The sequence below is a fragment of the Anser brachyrhynchus genome (assembly GCF_964034855.1).
Source record: "Anser brachyrhynchus genome assembly, chromosome: 2".
Taxonomy (NCBI): domain Eukaryota; kingdom Metazoa; phylum Chordata; class Aves; order Anseriformes; family Anatidae; genus Anser; species Anser brachyrhynchus.
Window position 1 is genome coordinate 96,475,914 of NC_137695.1, and position 23,046 is coordinate 96,498,959.

The 23,046-nt window shown below is 42.2% G+C and overlaps 1 protein-coding gene and 1 long non-coding RNA gene across 8 annotated transcripts in view; one reads left to right on the forward strand and one right to left on the reverse strand.

Annotated features, from left to right (window-relative positions):
• Nucleotides 1-3,716, forward strand: part of GABBR2 (gamma-aminobutyric acid type B receptor subunit 2) — a 477,830-nt gene extending 474,114 nt beyond the window's left edge. For all 5 annotated transcript variants that reach the window (XM_080580419.1, XM_080580420.1, XM_080580421.1 and 2 more), the window contains one exon: nt 1,884-3,716. In XM_080580419.1, the coding sequence (XP_080436545.1) occupies nt 1,884-2,049 (166 nt within the window). In that variant the 3' untranslated portion in view covers nt 2,050-3,716. The remainder of the gene's footprint in view (nt 1-1,883) is intronic.
• Nucleotides 3,269-22,042, reverse strand: LOC308189857. Of its 3 annotated transcripts, none has more exons than XR_013946652.1 (3): nt 15,628-22,042; nt 11,364-11,455; nt 3,269-3,395 (listed from the first exon to the last, which is right to left on the reverse strand). It is a non-coding gene; the product is annotated as an uncharacterized lncRNA (long non-coding RNA). The 3 variants fall into 3 exon arrangements; XR_013946653.1 differs by having other exon boundaries at nt 3,290-3,395; nt 11,350-11,455; XR_013946654.1 differs by lacking the exon at nt 3,269-3,395 and adding an exon at nt 5,610-7,742.
• Between the last annotated feature and the right edge of the window lie 1,004 nt (nt 22,043-23,046).

Genomic DNA, 23,046 nt, shown 5'->3' on the forward strand with positions numbered 1-23,046 from the left:
TAAACATTCTTTGTCCATGGTATGGCTAACATTTAAATGGGTGAAAAAAAAAAAACACAACACTATTCACTTGATTATGCAACTGGATTCCCTTGAAATAGCTTCCAAAGCCCTCTTTAATGAGAAGTCTGTAACAGTTGAACAAAGTAAGCATTTCCACCGGTGGGAAAATAAGCACAGGCAGTTCTGTGTCTGACCCTGCAATGAGAGGCAGAATTACAATCTGCAGTGTCAGGCTAATAAGGATGCAGCGCATGGAGGCAGCAAACCATGCCACCTCTGCACTCCTTGGGAACCAGGAACGAGTTCATTGATACCACCAAAAAGAGTCAGAAACAGTGGCAAAATGAGTGGATTTGCTTTTATCCCAAAGACACATGGCCAGCAGTACGATCATAAATACTGTGGATTAATATCGCTCTAAACTTTTAGAGAGGGTTTGTGATGGAAAAAGAATGAGGAAGAGCTTCCTGGCTAGGCAGGCTGCAACCATTTTCCACCCCATCCCTGTATATAACAAGCCTTAGTGCCGTAGTGGAGAAGCTAAAGAGAAATATCATTTCATTTCTTTCTGTTTTAATTTGATAGCTATGCTGTTTGGTCCCTGAGCAGTGCAACAGATGCATTTCTAGCTGTCTCCACTTGCTAACACAAAGCAAAAAGAAATGAAATGTTTGAATCAGAAAGGCAGTCAAAAGGGAAACTTCCAAACATACACTTTTTATAAGGGTCTGTATACAGTGAACATGGCAGGGAAATATAAATTGAAAACTCCATTGAACTGATCCAATGTCACATATGGATATTTTTCTCCTGTAATTAAAGACCTGGCCTTCATTTCAGCTCTGTCACTTTAACATGTGTCCCCTCTTAAAGAAAATCTCTCCTTGTTTCAAGAGCAAATGTGTCCAAATGCAGGCACAATCCTAGTATGATACCATCCTAATCACCAAAACCATCTCGTGCACTAACAAACCTCAACTGGATTTGGCTTTTGTGGAAAGTGCTAGTATATCTAGAGAATGGGGGGAGCAGAGCACTGTCTTGTGGCACCGTCCTCTCCATGGAGAGGAGAGTGGGCTAGCTGTGATCATGGCTTAGCATCCCTTTTAAAAACAATCAAAACAAAGCCCTTTCATTGATGATGATGTCAATCTTCTATGGAAATTGGATGGAGGATGCTGGGTTCTTAAACGCTGAATTTTGGTGTGGGTGGGAGGACAGACTGCTTTTCGAGTGCCGACTTCGCGGTCCCATGGTGCTGAGTGTGGGAACCAGAGAGCAGTCAGCACCTTAAAAGCGCAGACCTAAACTGCAAAGATGAACTACTTGGAAATGTCAGCAGTCTGAATTCCCTCTCTCCGTGCACCTGTATGCGCCTTAGCTGGAGTTGCAAAAATGCCATCCTTAATTCCAGGATCCTTGTGCTAAGTGATGCATGGCTTAAAACTGAGTCGGTGACCTCATGAATGTCCATACAGTTAGCCACTGCTCTGCATGCAGTAGATCACTTTGCAAGGAGTGGAGGATTGCTGTATGCCCACATGCCCTCCTTGCAAACGTAAGGCTTTCCTTTTTTCGAGTATCAGCAGTGTAACAATTAATCTGAAAGTGCCCGGGAATTTCAGGAGGTTGTGAGATGCTGAGAATGCACCATTAGATTCTTTTGTCATGTCTAGCCTGTCAGAAAAATTTCCCAAAGGGAAATAACACCGAGGTGGCAGAGCTCAACAGCAGCAAGTGTGATGCTCTTGGCATTAACTCTCTCCATCACAGCAGCAGGCACTGGAAATCTCCTCACAGCAACCTGCAGACATACCAAGCATGTAATGTATGACATTTTCCTCTTGGCTAATGCTTCTATCTCTCTGTCTCCCTCCTAGCATACAGCGTCGGCTGTCTTTGCAGCTGCCCATCCTTCATCACGCCTACTTGCCGTCCATAGGAGGAGTCGACGCTAGCTGTGCCAGTCCCTGCGTAAGCCCCAGCGCCAGCCCCCGGCACAGACACGTGCCGCCGTCCTTTCGAGTGATGGTTTCTGGGCTGTAGGAAAGGGAGATCAGTGCTTCCTGAACTGCTTTTAAGTACTCGATGACTGGACTAAACATCTGACATAGAACTCAGCTACAAACACATAACATTGGCTCTGACCACAGAGGAACTACTGCTGAGGCCACCGCCACAGGAGTGCCAGGGTAGCTCATGTGGGAAGGCAAAGGAGAAGGACGCAAGGAGCTTGATCTGTAGCCTTATTCATGGAGTTTTTATTTCTTCACAAAGAAGTCACTGGAAACATTTCTTCCCAAATTTCTACAAGCAACAAGGAGGCTGGGAAATACGGATCTTGCAAAAAAGACACTAGGAAAAAACAAAACAAAACAAACAAACAAAAAAAACCACTCAAATGTCACTGAGCTTTACGTGGCTGCTGAGAACATGCAATCCTATACTGTATCCATGTACGGAAAAATACAGCGGTTGAGCTATAACATATTTATTGAAATAGATACACTCATTTTTACAAGAGTTGTGTTAAATTGCTGGAAACATTCTGCACTGGTTAGTCTTGCTTGTTTTCATTTCAGGGATGATGTTCGGTAGGAAAGATGGATTGTGAGAAATGGTTCCTCGGGTGTCATTGAGACTCCGCAGCGCTGCGAGCAGGGTCACCTCTAACTAGCGACGGTACGCGAAGCCCAAGCAGAGGCTGAAGCTACAGCTCCACATCGCTACCAGCTGAAGAGCTGCTGGTTGGGGTCAGAGCACTTTACCCTTCTCCGGGGATGGTGGTAGTGAGTGCTGACCACCTGCAGCTTTGTTTTAGCAAAGTTTTGGCATCTATTTCAGAGTAAACACCACCAAGCGTAACGTACTACACTGTCTGGAAAAGTCCTAGGGCTGATAACTCAAGAAGCTGGGGACAACCGGGTAGTAAAGTCTTAATGTCACAGGGTGGATTGTTTTTCATAGTTTGTTTGAATTTTGTCACACATAATTACAATAAAATTAATTTAGCGGACTCGGGGGGGTGGGAAGGGGTTAGGGCACAGCACTTTGCGGCTGCAGGCTTTGCCTGCGGAGCACATAGATGTTAATATACACTATGTTTGCTTTGTACCTGCGTGTGTGACAGTTGTAGCGGACAATAGACAGGACAGATCAAATTTACCAACAGAATATTTTATTTTAATCCTAAAAGGACTGTGAAACAACAACAATAACAATGGGTTTTACACTTTAGCTCCCTCCCCTGAGCAGAAGTAATTAGGAGGAATGATAGTGGCACACCATCTGGACCAGCTCTGGAGCCAAACCCTCCGGCACAGGTGAGATACACATGCAGCTTCTTTTTCCAAGGGACTGGAAATGTGGCATCTCCCTGCCAAGGCTGTTTACTGGGAGCAGGGAAAAAAAAAATACATGAAGCACCCACTGGGCTCTCAGTCTTCTTTGACCAATGCCTGTGCACCTCAGCTCAGACCTGGGAACGACGTTTCTACAAAGGTTTACAAATTAGCAATGACTGAAGCACAGCTGAAGAGGTTCATTAGCTGAGGGACTTAACTGCGGCTTTGACAAGCTAGCATAAATCTCCATTAAAAAATAAAACACACCTCATAGTGGCCAAAACCAACATGAATATATATCTGAATCTTACAATCAGGAGCATCACAAAATATTTCACTTGGCACATACAGTAAGAGAGGTTATGGAAATATCTGTAGCTTTTAGAACAAAAACATGTAAGTATAAACACAGGTAAAATAGAACTCATTACTCTGTTTAAGCACTAAACACTGACGTTGTCACTCAATGTGTGTTGACAGTATTCTCTTGCTTTATTAATATCATCAGGGCCTGGTTTATTTTAAAAGGAATGTTAATTTTTAAAAAAGAGAAAAATTACAATATTGTATATAATGTATACACAAAGATCTCTGTAGAAATATTATTCCAATTTAGCAGGAAAAAAAAAATCAGAAGTATCGGACCATTGGAGGTGAGTGTGTGTGTGTGTCTGTAACTTCGTGAATACTGACTGTGTGACGTTTATTAGGTTTAAACCATGCAGTACATTCTTTGTCTCAATGATACTGTAGTTTCTCCCATAACTTTTTTTTTTTTTTTTTTTACTTTACTGCGGATAACAAGACCAACCAAGTGAATATAGCTATTTAATGTTTCTGTTCTTTTATACTGCAGCAAAAATGTACTGTAAATTTATGAAGAGGCTGTGCCCCAATGGCATTTTCCAATGATGTTAGTGCACAAATGCTTTAAACTAGACTGGAACTGCCAGAATAAAATGTAAATGAAGAATTTCTTGTATAACCTTATACTGCATGAGATCAATTTTTAATAAATTGTTGCAAATCTGTTTTTATGAATAAAATATAGAAAATCTAGCTTTTTGGATTCAGTGTCCTCTTCCCCTACAACAAAACCATTCTTTATGTGTAATACACATCTATACATAAAAGTCTTCCCTGGAGAAGAAGAAATCCTATTATAACACCACAGTGTAATAAAAAGTCAAAATACAAATCCAAGTTGTTCAAGGGTTCACATATAAAGAAAAAAGACAAATGAGTTTCTGTCCTGTAATACAATCGTTGTAGTGTTTCTAAGTGAAACTCAGACCTTTTTTAAATGGGAAAATAACATATATCAAACATATTCTAAATATTTACATCCAAACCTAACTAAATGTATACACTATTCTCTCTTGCACCATAGCAACTGTGAGTTCAGGAGAAAGAGGAAGATCTGAACATTTCACATACGTTACTAAAGGCAAGGCAATCTTCTAGCCATATACACAGACCTCTGCTTCAGAGAATAAAATCTATGAGAATGATCACGAATTGTTTCATGAAGGAAAACATTAAACCTACCCATGCAGTTTTGCACAGGTTTTGTCTTCTAAACAAGTCTCTTCTGCTTGGCAGCACATGAGGAGGGTGGGAGTATATTGAGTGAGGTGGAGGAAAGAGCACTTTTAGTCGCTTGTTTTTCAACACAAAAAACCTCAAGCCAGCATAAAATGACATAAAATCCATGAGAGCCATGGCAAATGTGTTTCCTGTAGATTTCTGATGCAACTTAAGAGTCGCGCAGAACACATGCTAAGGAGAAAATATGAGTGAGGAGCCAGCAGCATGGATCGTGGATCTCGATACAGAATACCAGATGGCAGGAGACACTCACGCAGATACATCAAAGCTCATTCAAGAAAGAAAGAAAGAAAAAAATGTCTAGAACAACTCTATTGTGAAGCCTATATTCAGCCAGAAATTGTGGGAGGGTGTGAGCGACTTAGAGTTGCTCAAGAATGATAGGAAACAAGAACAAAAAAAACCATTGCTCTGAGAGGTCAAGAAAAGTAAGAGGGAGATGTCAGGGGAGTAAGTTTACTCAAACAGCTGAGTTTCTATAGTCACAGCAACTACACTTTCCATAAAATCATAAAAGCACCATTGAATCCGTGGAAGATGAGCAATTCTGCAGAACCTCTTTCAAATAATTAATAACATTAAGGATGGTAAGGGAAGAGCAAGAAATGCACTTTTTCAGTCTTCTCTTTCTTTTGAAACGTATAATACCTTTTCTTGAAGTTTTATAATCAAATCTTCTCTGTTCTTTTCAGACATGCTTGTTCATCACAAATCCTGATACAGCGTGCCTGTTCTCCCCGAGGCTGGATTAGTGCTTCTGGCTCTTTCTGCTCAGCCTTGCCTAGGTTCTGGAAGGCAGCCCAGGAGGACCTGTCCTTTCCTTCCACAGCACCCTGCTGCTATCGGCAGGGGTCTGCAATGCGCTCAGATCACAGCCCGAAGGATGAGCCAGTCTGCCCCTTGGTGGGCTGACTCTCGCTGCCACTGGCTTGTTTAATCGGGATTTGCTTCTCACTGCCCGAGGAGACTGACAGGTTTATTACAGTGCTTTAAACATCGTGATTTTTATTTGAGTTCAGTTCTCATATTTACTGACTGCCTTTTCCATCTGTCGAGATGGTGAATGGCACTTATGTCCATTACTTTAATATACATGAATATTATTCTCAAGTGCACTTCCAAGAGCAGTCTGCCTCTTGAGCCCATCAGGATCCTGCTGGTACACGGCTATACTTAGCACTGGTCTGCGCTCACTAAGGGACGTTGCAGGTCTAGGGCTGCATTTCAAGCAGCCCTATTTGTTTGGTAGCTGGCAAAGGCAACTTGGGGTGCCAGTACCGCTACATCAGTGCTGCCACTGACCTCCCTTGCCTTCAGGCATTTTAAACCAACAGCTTGGCAAATTGCAACTTCTTTAGACCCCCTCTCCTGGTGATGAGGCGCTGAAATGGGCTAAATAAAGGGAAAGAGTGATGGGTAGGCAAGTGGAGAAAGGAGAGAAGGTCATCTTCTATCTCTGAGCATGTCTTTCACCACCCCCAAGAAGGTGGTCACCACTGACTCCATCAGAGCCATGCATAGCACAAGCATTTAAACAAATTACTGGATTGTAGAGGCTAAATGTAGTCAAGTTACAATGGATGTGAGGACAGGAGCAGGAGGTGGGAGTGCAAGTTGTAGGTACCAGGCAGCAAGCAGCCTCTGGCCTGGCTCACTAGAAAAAAACATAGCAGAAAGAGGCTCAGAGGACCTTGAGCTTCAGAAGAAAGGACAGACACCTTCATGAGCTGGCAAACACAGAACACTAGTACAGAGGATTTCTTTATCTCTATGCAGCAGCAGCAGCCCTGTACCCACCTGCAAAGGGTGCAATTTAAGCCAAGAAAAGGAGCGAATAAATTTACAACCTACAGTTCTAACCACTTCAGAGACCACATCACCCACCCACCGACTGTTGCAGTCAGCAATGTGGGAGGCCTGCTTCAGCAGGGGAGCTGCCACTGTCAGCAAACCACCCCACAGGTTTGAAGTAACCCATTCTGGCAAGTCATTTTGACTGGGAAATAGCGTGTGCATTGCAGCAGAGTGCTGGTGGGACACTGTGCAAATGAAAGCAGCCCAGTGTTAGTGGCCTGGAAAACACTATGAGACCCTGCATGACACATCCATGCTACCTATCATTTTAGGATTTTGCCAAAAACAAAAACGCAAAACCCATCCTAAGGACACAGGCACGCTAACCATTCCCAGCTCAGTAACTCCTCTCCTTGGCTCTGGCCCACTCTGCAATACAGTGCAAAAACACAAGCCTGCACAACTCAGCATCCTCTGTTTGTCCAGGACTACAGAAAAAGGAACATGAAGCAGAAACTAAAGATTGTGAAAAAGAGCTGGCATGAAATACGTACATGCCTTTGTACTCATAAAGTGCTCTGCTGACCTGCTCCTACCCCAAGTGGCTCCTACTCTCCTCTATTTGTGGGCACTCCAGTACTTCCAAACACCAGGGAACCATCGCAGTGGACAGGGGGATGGACAAATCTGTTCTAAAGGAGGGAGGAAAGTCACATCCTCACCAAATAAGCTAGCTGATGTAATAGCTAGTTCATATTATTAAGTAGTCTATCAACTGGTGATGCAAACCAGCACAGTCCTTGTAATAAGACAGTGTTCCTCTCCTGTGTGTGGACATCTCTCTTCAGGAAACCTTGTGTTCCTACTGCTTTGGACACAGCTGTACGACAGCACCACTATGGCTCTTGCTTCCCCAGAGTACAATGCTGTTTGTCCATCCTGTGAAACCCTTCAGTTTATCCATAGCAAAGCTGTGTCCAACAGCTGATGCCTCTGCAGCAAAGAGCCAAAGAAAAAAAAAAAAAAAAGAGCTAGGATGAAAGTTAGCTCTTGGCTGGCTCGGGAGATAAAGCAGAGGGAGGCAGCAGTGCTAGGACTACCGGCCCATCATGCTCTGAGGGGCACCTGAAGATGTAGGTGCCACTGAAAGACCTGCTGCAGAAGGGCAAATTGCTGGCTATAGATCAGCTTCTCCTCAAGAAAGGTAAAAGGAAGTGAAGTCTTACTAGATTATCCTAAAGGCCTTCACATTTCCAAAGACATTGACTCTCCCTGTGATGAGTGGAGGGAGGGCAGCAGAGCAGCAAGGAAAGAACCAGAGCAGGAGGGGCAAGGACAGCAGATTCACACCAGAGTTGCAGGGAGAGGGTGATGAGATGAAGGTAAAACTGAGGGCACCCAGAGAACAAAGCATGGAGCCACTCACCGAAGAGCCAAACAAAGGCTTCCTGTAATGTCCCTGCACACCAGAGCCACATGCTTGGCTGTGGTGTAGAGGCAGGGACAGGGCCATTTTAGTAAAACAGCTTGAGGAAGAATTCTCATTGAGCAGGAAGGAGGGCAGAAGAGAAAAACATGCAAAGGTTATTAAGGAAAGATCAAAGCATGTATTGATTGACCTTACTAGTTTGAAAAAGCTACCAAAACACTCTGAGGAATAGCATAGTCCTTGGGGCTAAAGGCTTTAGGCCCTAACACTCCTGACTCTCAACGTTGGAAATAAATCCTCATGGTCTTGGCTTGGCCCATACTTAGGTCTCTGGAAGAAACTATTCCAACAAAGTAACAGAGTTCATGGGGGGAAAAGGGGGTGAAAAACAAACAAACAAAATACAAGAAGATGGCTTGACAGTCATAAAGATGCAAATGAACAAGGTGCTCAGCTGCAGTCACTTCCGAGGAAGGAATATCAATGTCAGCACCAGACACAGGCACCACTAGCAGAAGATAGTCACTGTCATCCCACAAAGTTAGCTGTACACAGGAAGCTGCTAAAATTGTCAGAACCAAAGCCAATGCCATCACTAACTGCATTGGTGTTGCTAGTAACTAAAATGGGAGTGACCTTCCTCCAAATTTTGACCTCATCTTCTAGTAGGCTCAAAGTTTGAAATTCAATGCAATACTTGAATAGCCTAGGCTGTTTCCAGGCTTTCGGTATTACTGCGTGGCTGAAGGGGCGTGAAGTTTGCAAATTACCAGTCCTTATGAAAATCTGACAGAAATGGGTTCTGCACACATAAAAACCTGTTTTTATAACTGGACTGTCAGGATGTGGGGAGAGGGCATATTTCATTATTCTCCCTACATATAGATATTTTACTGTTTTCAGAGGTCTTAACAGAATTTCTCTTTGAGATTATATATGCTCCAACTTCAAGCTGAAAGTGTACAGCTGAAATGCTGCCATATGAGGAATAGCAACAAAATATGTGTCCTTGTTCTGTAATATGTGCTCTCATTCTTTGAGGGCTTTTCAGACTTCTCCATCCCTGCCAGCTAATATTCTATACTTACTGCTTTGTTTTAGTTTAGAAGCTCAAGAATTCCTTCACATAAGAATTAACTGACATTTGGACTTAAATAAGCTATTTATGATGAGAACGAAGCCCAGCAAAGTGGAAAAAATGCATGAGTTGTTCAAGCATAATCCATGTGTACAAATAAGAATAGTACTTGCTACAAAACTCCCACAGGTATTTTACCAAGACAAATGAAAATAATTTCAAAAAAGAACAAAAAAAAAAAAAACCTCAAACTGTTGTAACACAGGCTTAATTGACTGCACAGCTGTGGAGCAAAGCCAATGCTGCGTTACCATGAGAGGCTGGTTCAAGCCCTGCTCCACCCGCCAGGGCCCCTCGCTCGCTGTGCATTACTGCCGCCTGCATCTCTGCAACAGCTGCCTGATGAGCTCTCGATGGCAAACTGTGGAATTCAATACTGCCATTCAATGTAAAATTAACTTGAAATTGTAACAATGGTGGAAAGACATATAAAGGTATTCATTTAATTGCATTGTGGCAAAGCATTCCAGTATTAGGAATGGTAAATTGATGAATAAGGATCTGGGGGTGTTAATCGATGCTCGCCTGAACATGAGCCGGCAGTGTGACCAGGTGGCCAAGAAGGCCAACGGCATCCCGGCTTGTATCAGGAATAGTGTAGCCAGCAGGACCAGGGAGGTGATTGTTCCCCTGCACTCTGCTCTGGTGAGGACGTACCTCGAGTCCTGTGTTCAGTTTTGGGCCCCTCACTACAAGAAGAACATCAAGGCCCTGGAGCATGCCCGGAGAAGGGCTACAAAGCTGGTGAAGGGCCTGAAACACAAGTTCTGTGAGGGGTGGCTGAGGGACCTGGGGTTGTTTAGTCTAGAGAAGAGGAGGCTCAGGGGAGACCTTATTGCTCCTACAACTACCTGAAAGGAAGGTGTGGGGAACTGGGGGTTGGCCTCGTCTCACAGGTAACCAGTGATAGGACTAGAAGGAATGGCCTCAAGTTGTGCCAGGGGAGGTTTAGGTTAGAAATTAGGAGACATTTCTTCTCAGAAAGAGCAGTCAGGCATTGGAAGGGGTTGCCCAGGGAAGTGGTGGAGTCACCATCCCTGGGGGTGTTCAAGGAAAGGTTGGACGTGGTGCTTAGGGACATGGTTTAGCGGATGACATTGGTAGTAGGGGGACGGTTGGACCAGATGATCTTGGAGGTCTTTTCCAACCTTGGTGATTCTGTGATTCTATGATTCTATGATAATATGAAGGCAAATACTCTGGTTTAAAGTTAGATTATTTGCTGGGTCGCTGGATGGGAACAGTGGCAGCAATGCTCATGGGTTCCTCCCAGCACAAATTTCCTCAATGTATTATTCTAAGTTATCCCAGGATGGCAAGACTCACTACCTCCTCTCTGCTTCCTGTCTTGAATGAATACTCCTGTCTGAGTCATTTTAAATATTGAGGTGAAACTTCTCCTTCATCTTCCTGAACTTGCCCAGGTTACTGCACCCTGTGCATTTGCAGGCAGGCGGAACAGCCAGAACACTGGAAGCCAGACAGACCCTCTCCAAACAGAATCACCTTGCAATGAAATGTGCAGAAAGGCTGCAGTTTTGCATTCCATTTTTTTTTTTCCTTTTCTGCTGTTTTACCAGCTTGACTCCATGTCCCACTTCCATTGTTCTTCGGGTAGCTGTTACCAGTGCGTGAACATCAGATATGCTCAAATCCTTCTGAAAAGGCTGTCATACCTTACTTGAGATATCATCAGGAGCAAACACTCCCTTCAGAAGACCCAAATGTGACCAAAATAGCTTCAAGCATTAAAAAGTTTCTATTTTAATACTGCCTCCTCTAAATAAGGTCTCTATTTTTTCCCAGGCTACGTCAGCAATCAGCAACCACTCATTGTCTTCTAAAAAGAAAAAAGTGCACACTCAGCTCTGCTTCAAACCTAGCAGGCATGCTTGCATCTTTTTTTCATACCCCTTATTTGCTGCTTTTTTTTTTTCTTTTTTTTTTTTTATGGTCTTGTTGCTGATTTATTGTTTGTTTGTTTTCAAGCAAGACAGAAACAAAATGAACTTTCCCATATGGAGAACACCAACCACAGAGTGCTCACGTCTGTGCAGTGCAAATGCTCGAGTACAAACTGCTTCTCTTCATCCAGCATGCAGAGTGCGTATCCAGGGCTGCGCGGGTAGGAGCTTAGAGCTGCAGTCAGATAAAAGATAATAAAATGAGCTTGGGCCTCATTAACTTACCCTGCTGATGTGAATATTAACATAGATTAAAATCCATGCTCCAAAAAGAAAACTCAGTCCCAGCCCTTGTCATAGGCAAGCTTCAAGCAATAATGAGTTCCTTGAATTAATTTAGTACATAATATTCTGAAGCTACAGTAAGACGGTCTACATAAAGAAGACCTTCTCCACATGGTTCTGAAAGTTTTGTAGCCAGATGCAGCTTCAGGAATTATATCCATGCTTATGTACTTTGTCTATGCTTTGATGAATACTCTGTTGTTCTGGCTGCATATACAGAAAATGCCCTGGAAGACACTTCTCCTTTATCAGGACTTAGTTCAGCTTGGCATGTGTAAAAACATTTATAAACATATCAGAATTTAGACAACCTTGCTCAGAGTATTTCAATAAGGTATATTCGAAATGAATGAAAATTGTTTCTCATTAATTTCTCTCTTTCAGAATAAGGCTTTCCTTTCATTCATTCTTATAATCTATCCTTTATAGACGTTATATTTACTTCATTATATTAACATGATATTACTGGCACTACACTAGTGATGCTAATCATGCATCTTCATCTTATTCTTCCCTTTTCTATTCCTGTAGGGGAACGGTGTTTACAGTATACAGTTTTGCAATTATATAACTTAAAACTAAGTTGGGGTTAGGAAAGGACTTGCTTTTTTGTGTTTCTTTTTACAGTACAAATTCATGTTTATAGTGGAAGTTCATATATATGTTTAACATCATAACAAAGAGAAGGTGATTTGTGGAGATAATGAATTCCTCCAAAAGTCCATCCTAGTTTTGAACTGGCCCTTTGGAAAGCATCACCTTCTCCATGGGGTGGGTAGTTCATCACACGAAGCAGTCATCAGTGATCCTCATCCCAAAGCTTTAGGTCATCTTTTAGCTTTACTAATCCCAGTCACCACCTTATTATTTCAAAAGTACTTTCCTCCAACTCCACCGTCTCACTTGAATTCTGGCACAAAGTTTCTCTGCTACACAAGATGAGATTGCTCTCTTCTTTCCTGGTATAGCTGGCAAGGTGAGATGTTACAGTTGTGGCAACTTTCAGAGTCCCCTTGCTGAATGAATCCCTTGGCCAAAGGGATCTTATTCATTGTGGACATTCCCCTACTCTTTGGAATTTACTTGCAGATTTCTCCTCTGAAAGGGATGTTATAAGCTACACAGTGTAAACAGTGGTGGTCTAAGACAAGAAATCTGGTCCTGCGCCTACAACAGAGAAACTTTCTGTCTGCTTTTATGTCCCAAAAAGGTCACATTATCCCATGAGTTGAGGAGGGTAGCCTATCACATGCCTTTCAGGGATGTATTTGTGCAACTGGAAAAGATTTATTTGGATCTTTGTGGTACATCATGCAACACACTGTTTTGTGAACTGTAGTTTACTTTATATTTAACATGCTTAGCGTGCAGTGGATCCCTCTTTGCCAATAACAGTTCTGTACATCAGATGCCTTGGCTGTGGCACAGCTCCAGGCTCCATCGCTGTGTGCAGAACTGCTCTTCCCCGAAGACAGACCTTTCTGCATAAAAACATCCCACACTCTGCTAACTTGCTTTTGCACCTGTCAGGCAGTCATTTGGCTACCCATAAATTACAATATTCTTTCTTGCCCTACCTAGTTCCCACCTATTTTTTCTTCAGTCTTGTTTTTGAGAGTATGTAGCTTCAAACCCTAAGAATTCTCCTAGGCTTTTCTCTGACTATTCATTTTCATCTCTTTTTATTTCTTTAGTGGCCAAAACTTCCTCACAACTGCCAAGAGCATCTGGCCACCTAATGGTTTGTTAGACTAATGCCTGAGCTCTTCTTTGCCGGGTGAAATGGCATGAATCCCAAGAACAAAAACTATTGAAGATGTAAACCAGTAAATGCAGTGTTGCTATTGCTAGTGGTGGGCTATGTAATATGCATTAACTGCATGATGACTCTGCTATTGGGACTCAAGAAAAGTGAGCATAACATCACAAAGAAAGAGACAGAAACTAGAAAAATCTGTGCATGACAGTTTTAACTGACTAGGAATTAGCAAAAATTAAGTAACTTGGACTACATGTGTGTCATGGTAACTGCATTATTCATATGCCTTTCTTGTATTTTGATTCTGCTAATATACTAATTGCATTAATGATAATTTCCTGTTTAAAAACTGTTCATTTAGGCCCACAAAAATTGCATGGGGTCTGATGCAACAAAAAAAACAGTGACATTTCATTTATCTCAGGTCAATCAATCCCCTGAGAAACGTGCATCTGTTGCTTTTCTCCATTCCCTAGCATCTGCACCTGAGATCAATACAGCATGGACTTCACCAACAGTGGGAGATGAAAAGTATTCTCTCGTCAAACAAGTCTACATCCTCAGTTTCATAAACTGAGTGATTCAATGCTTGCTGAAATCTTCATTAAAAAATGCTGAAAACAGTGAGATGTATTTTCCTGTTTCTGCCTCAACAGTCACCATAATTCCTAATATATCTTCTACTTTGTATCATTTAAGTTTTACGTTAATGAAACAAGTTTTACTCTATAAGGGACAGCACAGACTGTTGTCTTATGATCATTTTGTAATCAACACTTTAAACATAGTCACGTATCTATAAACCAAAGAAAATAAATGAGAAGTAAGGAATAAATGAAGAAGGGAGAAGAATGTTTTCCCCTTTCTCCTTGGGAGAAAACATTTTTATACTCAATTTTTAGATCCACCTGAACAACTCCCCAAAACCAGTAAAAATAAAACAAAAACAGTAAAAATAAAACAAAACTATATTAAAAAAAAAAAAGGTAGTTACAGTGAATTTTTCCATGATTTTTTCACCCCTGCTCCTCAGTTTTTATGCTGGTACAACCAGTCATTGGGCAGAAAATATTAGTTGCAAATTGTTCAATATTGAACTATGGTTATTTCATATGCTTTCCCAGATGGAAAACCATAAAGCTGGGGCAGGGGTATATTACAAAACAAAACAGAGTCTGGAGAAGGGGGAAAACATATGTATGGCTGTAAATATTAAACACAGTTTTAGAAAATCAGTTAGTCTTCCAGAAAATGATTAAGGAATACAGAATAAGATTCAGTCTTTTCCAGCCAAAGCTCTACATCAGAAGTTGCTGTCTGGATGTAGTGACAAGTTGCATAGGTTCAAGCACAACAATTTTATACCGAAGAATTAAACCTCCTTGCTGCAAAATTAGGAATGTTGGAGCCCTATTTGCAGGGTTAATACAACCCTATATGCATGAGCAGATAACAAATATTGCATAAATATTATGTTGATTTATTTTTAAGGAAGTTTTGAAAGAATGTTCTGGGCTCTTTTTTTTTTTTTTAATAATTTTTTACTATTTTGGTAGAGCAGAAATGTGGGGTGGATGATGCCAGCAAGTATTTATGATTTTCTCTGTTATTACTACACAGCATGCTAAGATTTATAGCTAACTTTGTCAATAGCTTTCATTGCCCTGCCTTTATACGTTTTCTTTATTCTGTCTTTTGTTGTGTTGTTTTGTTGGTGGTGGTGGGGTTTTTCATTTGTTTGTTTTTTTAATCATTAAGTTCAAATTGACATCCTTGGGCCAATTAATTTTTAATTTAAGAGTGTAAAACAAAAATAGCTTTGTGAGTCAAGAATTAAATGAATGAGAAATGAGCGTATGCCAAAAGCCAAGCCATTTTAGGTGTTCTTTGAATGTACTGCGATTTATAACAGTGAGGTTATGTGGTAAAGTTTAGAGTACAAAGCTTACTAAATAATGAATACAGTATTTCCGTATAATTTTGCTGGCAATAACCCTGAGCAATTTTAATTAGCTTCACCTCCCCTTGACTGCAAGGACAGCTGTGGATGTTCAGCCTTCCTACAAAAGTAAAGTTCTGCAAGTTGTGTTATCTTGCTTTCTTTCTTGCTTGTTGCTTGTTACCTAAACTCATCTTTTCAGCTGATTTACCAGAAGCAGGGAAATCCCAACAACCCAGCAAGAGAAACAGAGCACCCTGACATCACTGCTGCCCAGGCATCACAAGAGAGCAACGAGCTCAGTGAAGGTCCATCTCCTGACATGCAAATCTGACAGGCAGCCCCCAGAATTAATCGCCCTTACCTGGCTATTTCCAGGCCCATCACTGGGGGATGCTCAGACCACTGTACTGGTGTGAAAGGCTTTGAGTTGAGGTTCTGCAGGAGAGGCTCTCCAGATTGCCTTGCAGCCTGAGGGGGGTCACTGCCTTAAGGGATGCATGACTCAGCCTGGGGTGCAAGGGAGGAGCATTTGGGGATTGTGCAAGATTCACTACAGGATGTTTAGATGGAGGACCAGGCAGGGACTGTGAGGGATCAAGGTGGTTTGGGAGGAATAAGCATGGGGGTGGGGGGGCGGAATGGAAAAAGGATAAAAGTGACTGATTGTGTGTAAACAGGTGGCTGCTCAGTACACATCTCTGTCCATGCCCTGTGCCTTATTGTTGCAGCCTGTCCTGTCTTCTCAATCAGCTCCACTTCTAGCTATTGTCCTGGGTGAGGGTCTCTCTGATCTGTGTGCATGGAGGTCCAAGTGACAGAAACAGGGGTGGGGGACCATCACTCACAGTGCCTGTGTCTGTGATGCCAGCAACTGAAGAGACCACTACGCATGTGTGTGTGTGGACAGACCGTGTGTCTCAGACCAGATTCCTGCAGGGTCCTTATTGTATATGTATGTACGTTTTCCACTAATGTACTTTCATCCTTATCACACAGAACAGGGAAACATTTCCTGAATGAAAGGTTAACAGGGCATCTCGCTGCCACTGGAAGGCCAGAGTCCCCAGAGAGACCAACTGTTAGTCCAGCAGATAGTTTATTCTGCTGCTTGCATGCCCAGGTAGAAGCAACAAGACTTATGTCTGTGGTTACTCTCTGCTCTCTGAAGCTGGGTGTTCACCTAGGTCACTGGCCTCAGCTGCTGTCCCCAAAAGGCACCACTCAAACAATTAGCCACGGTTCAGTACTCTTTGTCCTTACCACTTAGCTGATACCACATGGAGAATTCACACAAATTATGTTCTTCTTTTCCTTTTCCTCCTTATCTCAGCTGTGAGACACTGATCCCCTCCTGGTTTTCAGCATTAGTAAAAATTTGGGGAGACAGCATTAAGCAGAGGTAACCTCAGGACCAGAGACCAGGTGATTAGACGATGACTATGGCTAGATCTGCCCAAAGAGTTTTAAATCTGTCCTTCATTGAAGCACAAGACCTTTCTAGTCTCAAAACCTGCCAAGTACAACAAATTTCTCTGGTGAGAATGGATAATCCAGCAAAGTAACTGGTCCCAACATGCTGGATGGATAGTCTGTTCATTGCCTGTCCCAGTTTTCACTTACTTTAAGGGAGGGAAAAACAGGTATTGTTGTTTTTGTTTTTAATAAAATCTAATGTCTTGTCTGTATTACTGCCTGAGGCATGTTATAAGAAACATTAATCTGACCTCCTAGTTCTCATTATCTTTCATTGGCTGATAGAAATTTTTCTGTTTTTTCTTTTCCAGTCACTAAGGGAATAAGAAAAGTTGACCTACGCTGTTTCAGTGTAATAATTTGCTACAAAAAGTTGATTTTCTTAGACAGCAGATGCTTGTAGTATTGCCAAATGGGAGAAGAAAATTGACATTGGTTTTCTGTTGTTCTTACAAGAGTACTGTATATTTATTTATAGGTCTATAACATATCCTCACCTCTGTAACAGTCTGTCAGACAGCTGGAAGACTTCTAAATTACACGAAAATACCAATTTTAGGTTCTGTCACTACAGATATTTAGAGAGGCCAAATCGACAGAACAGAGCAGAAGTCTACACCACAGGAGAAGCTAGATGGGAGGGCTCTGCATGGTGGCATACCCCGCCAAACAGGCTGACTGCACAGAGAAAGCTGAATGAATTACTGAAGTAGATTTTCCTTAAACATCCATTCATGATACGTGAGCCCAGATGTTTTCTCCAGTTGTATTTGAAAAGATCTTGTACTACAATGTCTGTAACAGCATATGCATCTAATTTCTTCAACAGTTCTTGGTGAAGAGCGTACTGATTCCAGCTAATTTGTTAGGGACGATGAGGAACAGTCTGTGAAACTAATGAAGGGGGAACACCAAAAAGGAGACGGATTCAAAGGGCAATAAGTGGCTCATAATTTTTGTTTTTCAGAACATTTTTCCCCAGCCTAACACACCTTCAAATCAAGAAGCATTGACTATCAGGAGATGCTCAGGTGATGACTTCACAGCCAACACTTTCTTAGTTTAACTGCAACACTGCTGAAGCATGTATGAACTAGGCTGTTTTAGTAGTGCTAGGCATCCTCAAATCAAGAAGCTCCATAAGCAGAAGGATGGGCAACCAGGCCTTGAAGTTCCTAACGCTACTATTTGAAGGTGCCTGCACTGTTGTTTCATTGGTGACTGTATAATAAATTTCTTGAGCTTTCTTGATTTTTTAGAAAGGCAGTTTTCTGGAGGTAGCAGGCTAGCTTTTGCAAATCAAAAGGGCTTTTCTTTATTTTGGCTTCTTTGTCAAACCTGTGGCCAAAAAAAAAAAAAAAAAAAGTAATACTCCCCTATCTCCCAGTAAAAATTTAGACAGAATTAGCAACAAAGGATGGGACATGTACCTAGAGAGACTTATTCAGCACAAGACAAAAGATAATAGATATGAGAAAAGCAGTTGAAGGGGTTGACTGCTTGAAAAGTATTTAAGGGATTTGAGTTTTCAAAAACACTTGACCCTAAGAGTAGTCTGTAATCAAACATGCAAAACAGATATCTAAAAATCAACAACCATTACTGAAAACATAAGGCAAGAGGTCTCCCCCTCAAGAAAGAGACAAGGTACTCTCTCTTGACAGTTATCTAGTTTAAGGAATAAGTTCTCTTTATACTAAGTTGTTGGCAGTCCTAGCTAGCTCTTATCTTCTCAGTTTAGGCTTCCTAACAAGACATCAAATGGCAAACTAGGAAATTAAAGAAAGTTTCTAGTTAAATGGTTAACTGACAAAGTAATCTGCTGTTTAATCTACAGATAAGATAGGTGTTTAATAAATCATCCAAACCTCCGGGCTTAGGAGAAAAAGTATTTTGCCCAGGGAAAATATGAAACAAGAAAGTATCAATTCATACACCACCGTCAACCATGATCAGCCATTCACAAACCCCACTAAATTTTACTCTTGATCTATCCAACTCTTCACACCTTGGAAATTTTGCAGCAAAACCTTCAGATGCACAGGTACAGTCCCTGGAAGGTGAGCTTAAAAGTTATTTCTAAAGTCAAGGCCTCTTCTGTTGAAAATACTGTGTCTCAGCCTGCTTTGGCTAAGCTGTGAGATGTCTGCCTTAATGCTTCAGGCAACTGCAGTTGTCGCCAAATGACTCAAGAGAAGGTTGGTCTTTAAGGTATTTGAGAACTTTAACTGCCTTCTGGAGTACTTCAATTTGCAACAAGAAATGAACTCGGGTTCATTTTGTAATGCAGAACATGGGGTTAGTCACAATTTCACTGACAGGAACGTTCACACAAGAAAAACAGTGCGCTTGAAGAGTCAACTAATAACTCTTAGAAAGACTAAATCTCTTGTATTGGGTACTGATTGGCAGAAATAGGTCTGGTTCAATTCTAAGAGGTCACTAAAAGCTTCCACCTAGAAATCTGGAAGTTTAATTGTATTTTCTGGGGGCTAAAGAACAAGCTGAATGCAGAAGTGGAATTATATAAATGGCCTTTAAATAATCAAAAAGGGAAAACAGGGGAGACAACATGCCAAGATGGAAAAAGTGAATCAAGCCTACCAAGTACAATATTCACATCTAAGAGGACAGCAGTGAGACCCTTGACCATGTCCTCTTTCAGCCCATCTCCTGGTTGCATCACGTCGATGCCTAAGCACAAAGAAATCTACATAAGGCACAAATTAATCTGTTGTCCCAGAGGAAATATCACATTTCCCACCTAGGTAAGGTGGGAAATATTGCCTTTCCCACCTAGCCTTATCAGAGTTGATGCTCCAGGCTGCTAATCTTGATGGCTGACCCATCTGTCCATCACTAGCTAGGCCTACTTTGATCCTATGTATTATTGTTATTAAGTACTTGTGCTACAAATCTTTCTCCCCTGCTACTTGTGTTGCTCTGTCTTGCTGGGCTGCCACTGACAGAGATCCCAGCTGTCTCCTTCAATGGATGGTTCAGTGCTTACTGACAGCCACAGAGACACTGAATGCAAACACCCTTCTGCAGCCTCTTCCAGGCAAGCAGGTTGTTCTCAAAGATTAAAACAGCCACTCTTCTGCAGCTTCTTCTTCCAGGCAGGCAAGTGTCTGTCATTGACTAAAACAGCCCTGGAACCCAACCTCTTCCTTCAGTCATCATTAAACTGTAGACATGGTGAAGCAAAGAACTCCATGGGCCTTACTGCAGTGAAACCTGCTCACGCCTACAGCAAGTGTACTACTTGCTGCCCATACTTTCTCTGTCCTACTCCCTAAAAATGACTTTGACAGATGCAGAAAAATTAGGGTCCTATCCTCGCCATTGGTCTCTTCTTCCCATTGCTCCTCCGCAACAAAATAATAGTCCCATCTTTCTCTTCACAGAACGGCTGAGGTCAGAAGGAGTCTCTGGAGATCATTTGATCCAATGTCCTGCATCAGTCAGGGTCACCTAGAGCAGGTTGCCCAGGACCATGTTCAGATGGCTTTGAATATCTCCAAAGGCTGAGACTCCAGAACCTATCTGGGAAACCTGTTCTCGTGTTTGATCACTTTCACCAAAAAGATTTTTCTGATGTATAAATGGAATTTCCTGTATTTCAGTTTGTGCTCATTGCCTCTCATCCTTCCCCTGGGAACCATCATCCTCCCCCAGGAGCTCATTTTGAATTAAGCCTCTGCTGTGCCAAGGGCACTTGCTTTAGTGGCTGCACGGGGCCATGTCCTACAGTGCGTCACCTGCACATGGCCCTCAGCAGAATCTCTTGAGTGCCTCTTAGCCCTGCTCTTACTTCCCACTTTCATTTTTAGCTTCTCTTAATTATGAAAAAAAAAAAAAAAAACAAAGAAAAAAAAAAGCCAGAGCTCAGCTGCCTCCCCGCATCTAGTTTTCCCTGCCCCAGATTCCTTCCCTGCTCTTTTTTCTTGGATTATTCCTGCTCTGTGCCTGCCCCCCACTCTGCCTTCCTCTCCACTCTCTACCACTCACACCTTTCCTTTACTAGCTGCACCCTCACATCAGCCCTGCCACCAACTCCTGGTCCCGGTGATCCAATAATATTATTTTGTATTCTTTCCCTAGTCTCTTCTGCAGTCACTGAAGATAAGGTAACAGAATGGGTGGGTTTTCTATGATTTGCTAATCTAAGATGAACTCTGCTGTCAGGATCCTTTCCCCCGAAATGTCCACCCTTCTCCAGATGGTGGGAACGGGGAGCAGACACTCAGCTCTCTCACACACCCACTCCCTGCCTACTGGAAATGTACCTCTCATGCCCACACTCAGGAGGAAGAAATAGAAGCGTGGCAATTTCAGCATGCTCATTTTTGTTGTAAATTTATGCAACCTGCTTGCTCTCGGCTTCCCCCATCCCCGAAGGCTCAGCCAGCCAAGCGAGAGAGTTTTCAGCTGCCCTGTAAGCTGCAGAGGTGGCCAGGGGCCAGATCCTGCATCACTCCAGCACTCCACAGCTGGGGCAGACTGGGCTACGGGCTGGTAGTACCACAGCAATACCAAACAGTGAAACCTCAATGGGACTTAAAGACCTGCGACTTCCTCTGTAGTGCAGAAGAGGCCTTTGGTTGGATCTGATTCCTATCCTGGAAGAGCACACAAATTGAATTTCAAGACATTTTTGTCCCCCCGGCAAAGGAGGGTGGATTCTTCCTGGTATCTGCTTCAGAGGACTGGATCTCGCATGCCCTTACACACTTACATCTTAAGGTTGTTGCTTTATTTTTTCCACCTCTCTCATGTCATGTAACTTAAATTTCTTCTCTTCCTTAGAGGGCTGTTATGGTTTCGAAAAAGCTTCACTTCAGCCTTGGATGGGAGAAGAAGGCTCCCTGCCTGAGCCTGAGGCTTACAGGAAAGCCCATGCAGGTTTTTTAAATATGCATCATCCTGCTGCCTGTTATCAGGGAGAACTGCTATGGATTTCCATTGCTTCATTATACAAAAAATATATAATCAAATATTCTGCCAACCAAACTAGCTGTGAAAATGAAATGTTACAAGTGACCCAAATAAAATGTAACTAGTGCGTCCCTCACTCGCTCACAGCAAAGGCACAGCCATTGCCAGCTCCAAGCCCTGACTACAAATTAAAAAAAAAAAAAAAAAGAAAAAAAAAAAAGAATGTGTTGTAGAATGATTCAGATAAAGGATTCTAACCTGCATTTCTACAATCTTTCAGGAAAACACTTGTTTCAGCCTAAATGGACATAGGTTTGCTGCCTTTGTGATGAACCTGATGCAATTTCACACATCATCAAGGGCTTTTACTGTGGCATAGCTGATCGGGGGGGGGGAAGCAGGCTCACAGGTGACACTGTAGCTGTCTAGCTGGTCTGTAAAAACACCTCGCTTCCTCACTTTTTCATTTTTAATACTACGCAGAATTGTTACTAGTAGTGCAGCAAAACAGAATAAGGAAGAATATTAAATTAGTTTATGTAGTGTAAGCAGCAAGGTGGCGATGAGACCCCAGAGGAGGCTGCTGATCGATTTTGTTGTCACAGAGCAAGACAATTTCACTGCCAAGAAGCACTGCTGAGCAGGGAGAAATTGCTAATAGCACAGCAGCTCCACGTTGCATCCAGGCTTTTGCTTAGCCATGTGCTAGGGCAATAGGATGTGCAGTGAAGCGGAGAGATGCTGCCGTCGTCCCCAGGATCAGCCAACAGTAAAACACAGCATTGTTTAATCCTCCAAATGGAAACACTTTTGTACTTTCCTACAACATCAATTGCTTCCTAACCTCAATTTCGAGCTTCTTTCCTCAGTTAGTTAAAATTGTTTCCAGAGACACTCATTCATCTGCTGTGTCTGAAGGACAACTTAAACATTTACACAGCAGCAGCAACTTTTAGGGCAAAAGCAGGATGCTCTCCTAGCAGCAAACTTCCCTTGTCACTTAATTTTGAGGTTATATTGATTTTTTTAAAACAACTCGGGCCATTGTTTTTATGAAAGATGCTTTGGAAAGGTACTCTATATTGGTTTTCAAATTATTTGCTAATGCACTCTGATACTGATGCCTGTTATCTTTGCTGTCTGTCCCCCTGTATTAGAAAGTGACTCTAAGCAATTATTTTAATTCATCAATTATCCTAAAGCATCAAGGTGTCTTGGTTCTGTCAGTCCTTAAGTCATTCTCAAAATCACTGAACTGCCCAAATTCATTGGCATGATTCTTTGCAAAATCCCATTTCAAAGTATCTGTCAGGTTTCTTAGTGGCTCAAGTGACTTTCAAGTCAACACTTTGGCATGGAAAGCCATTAG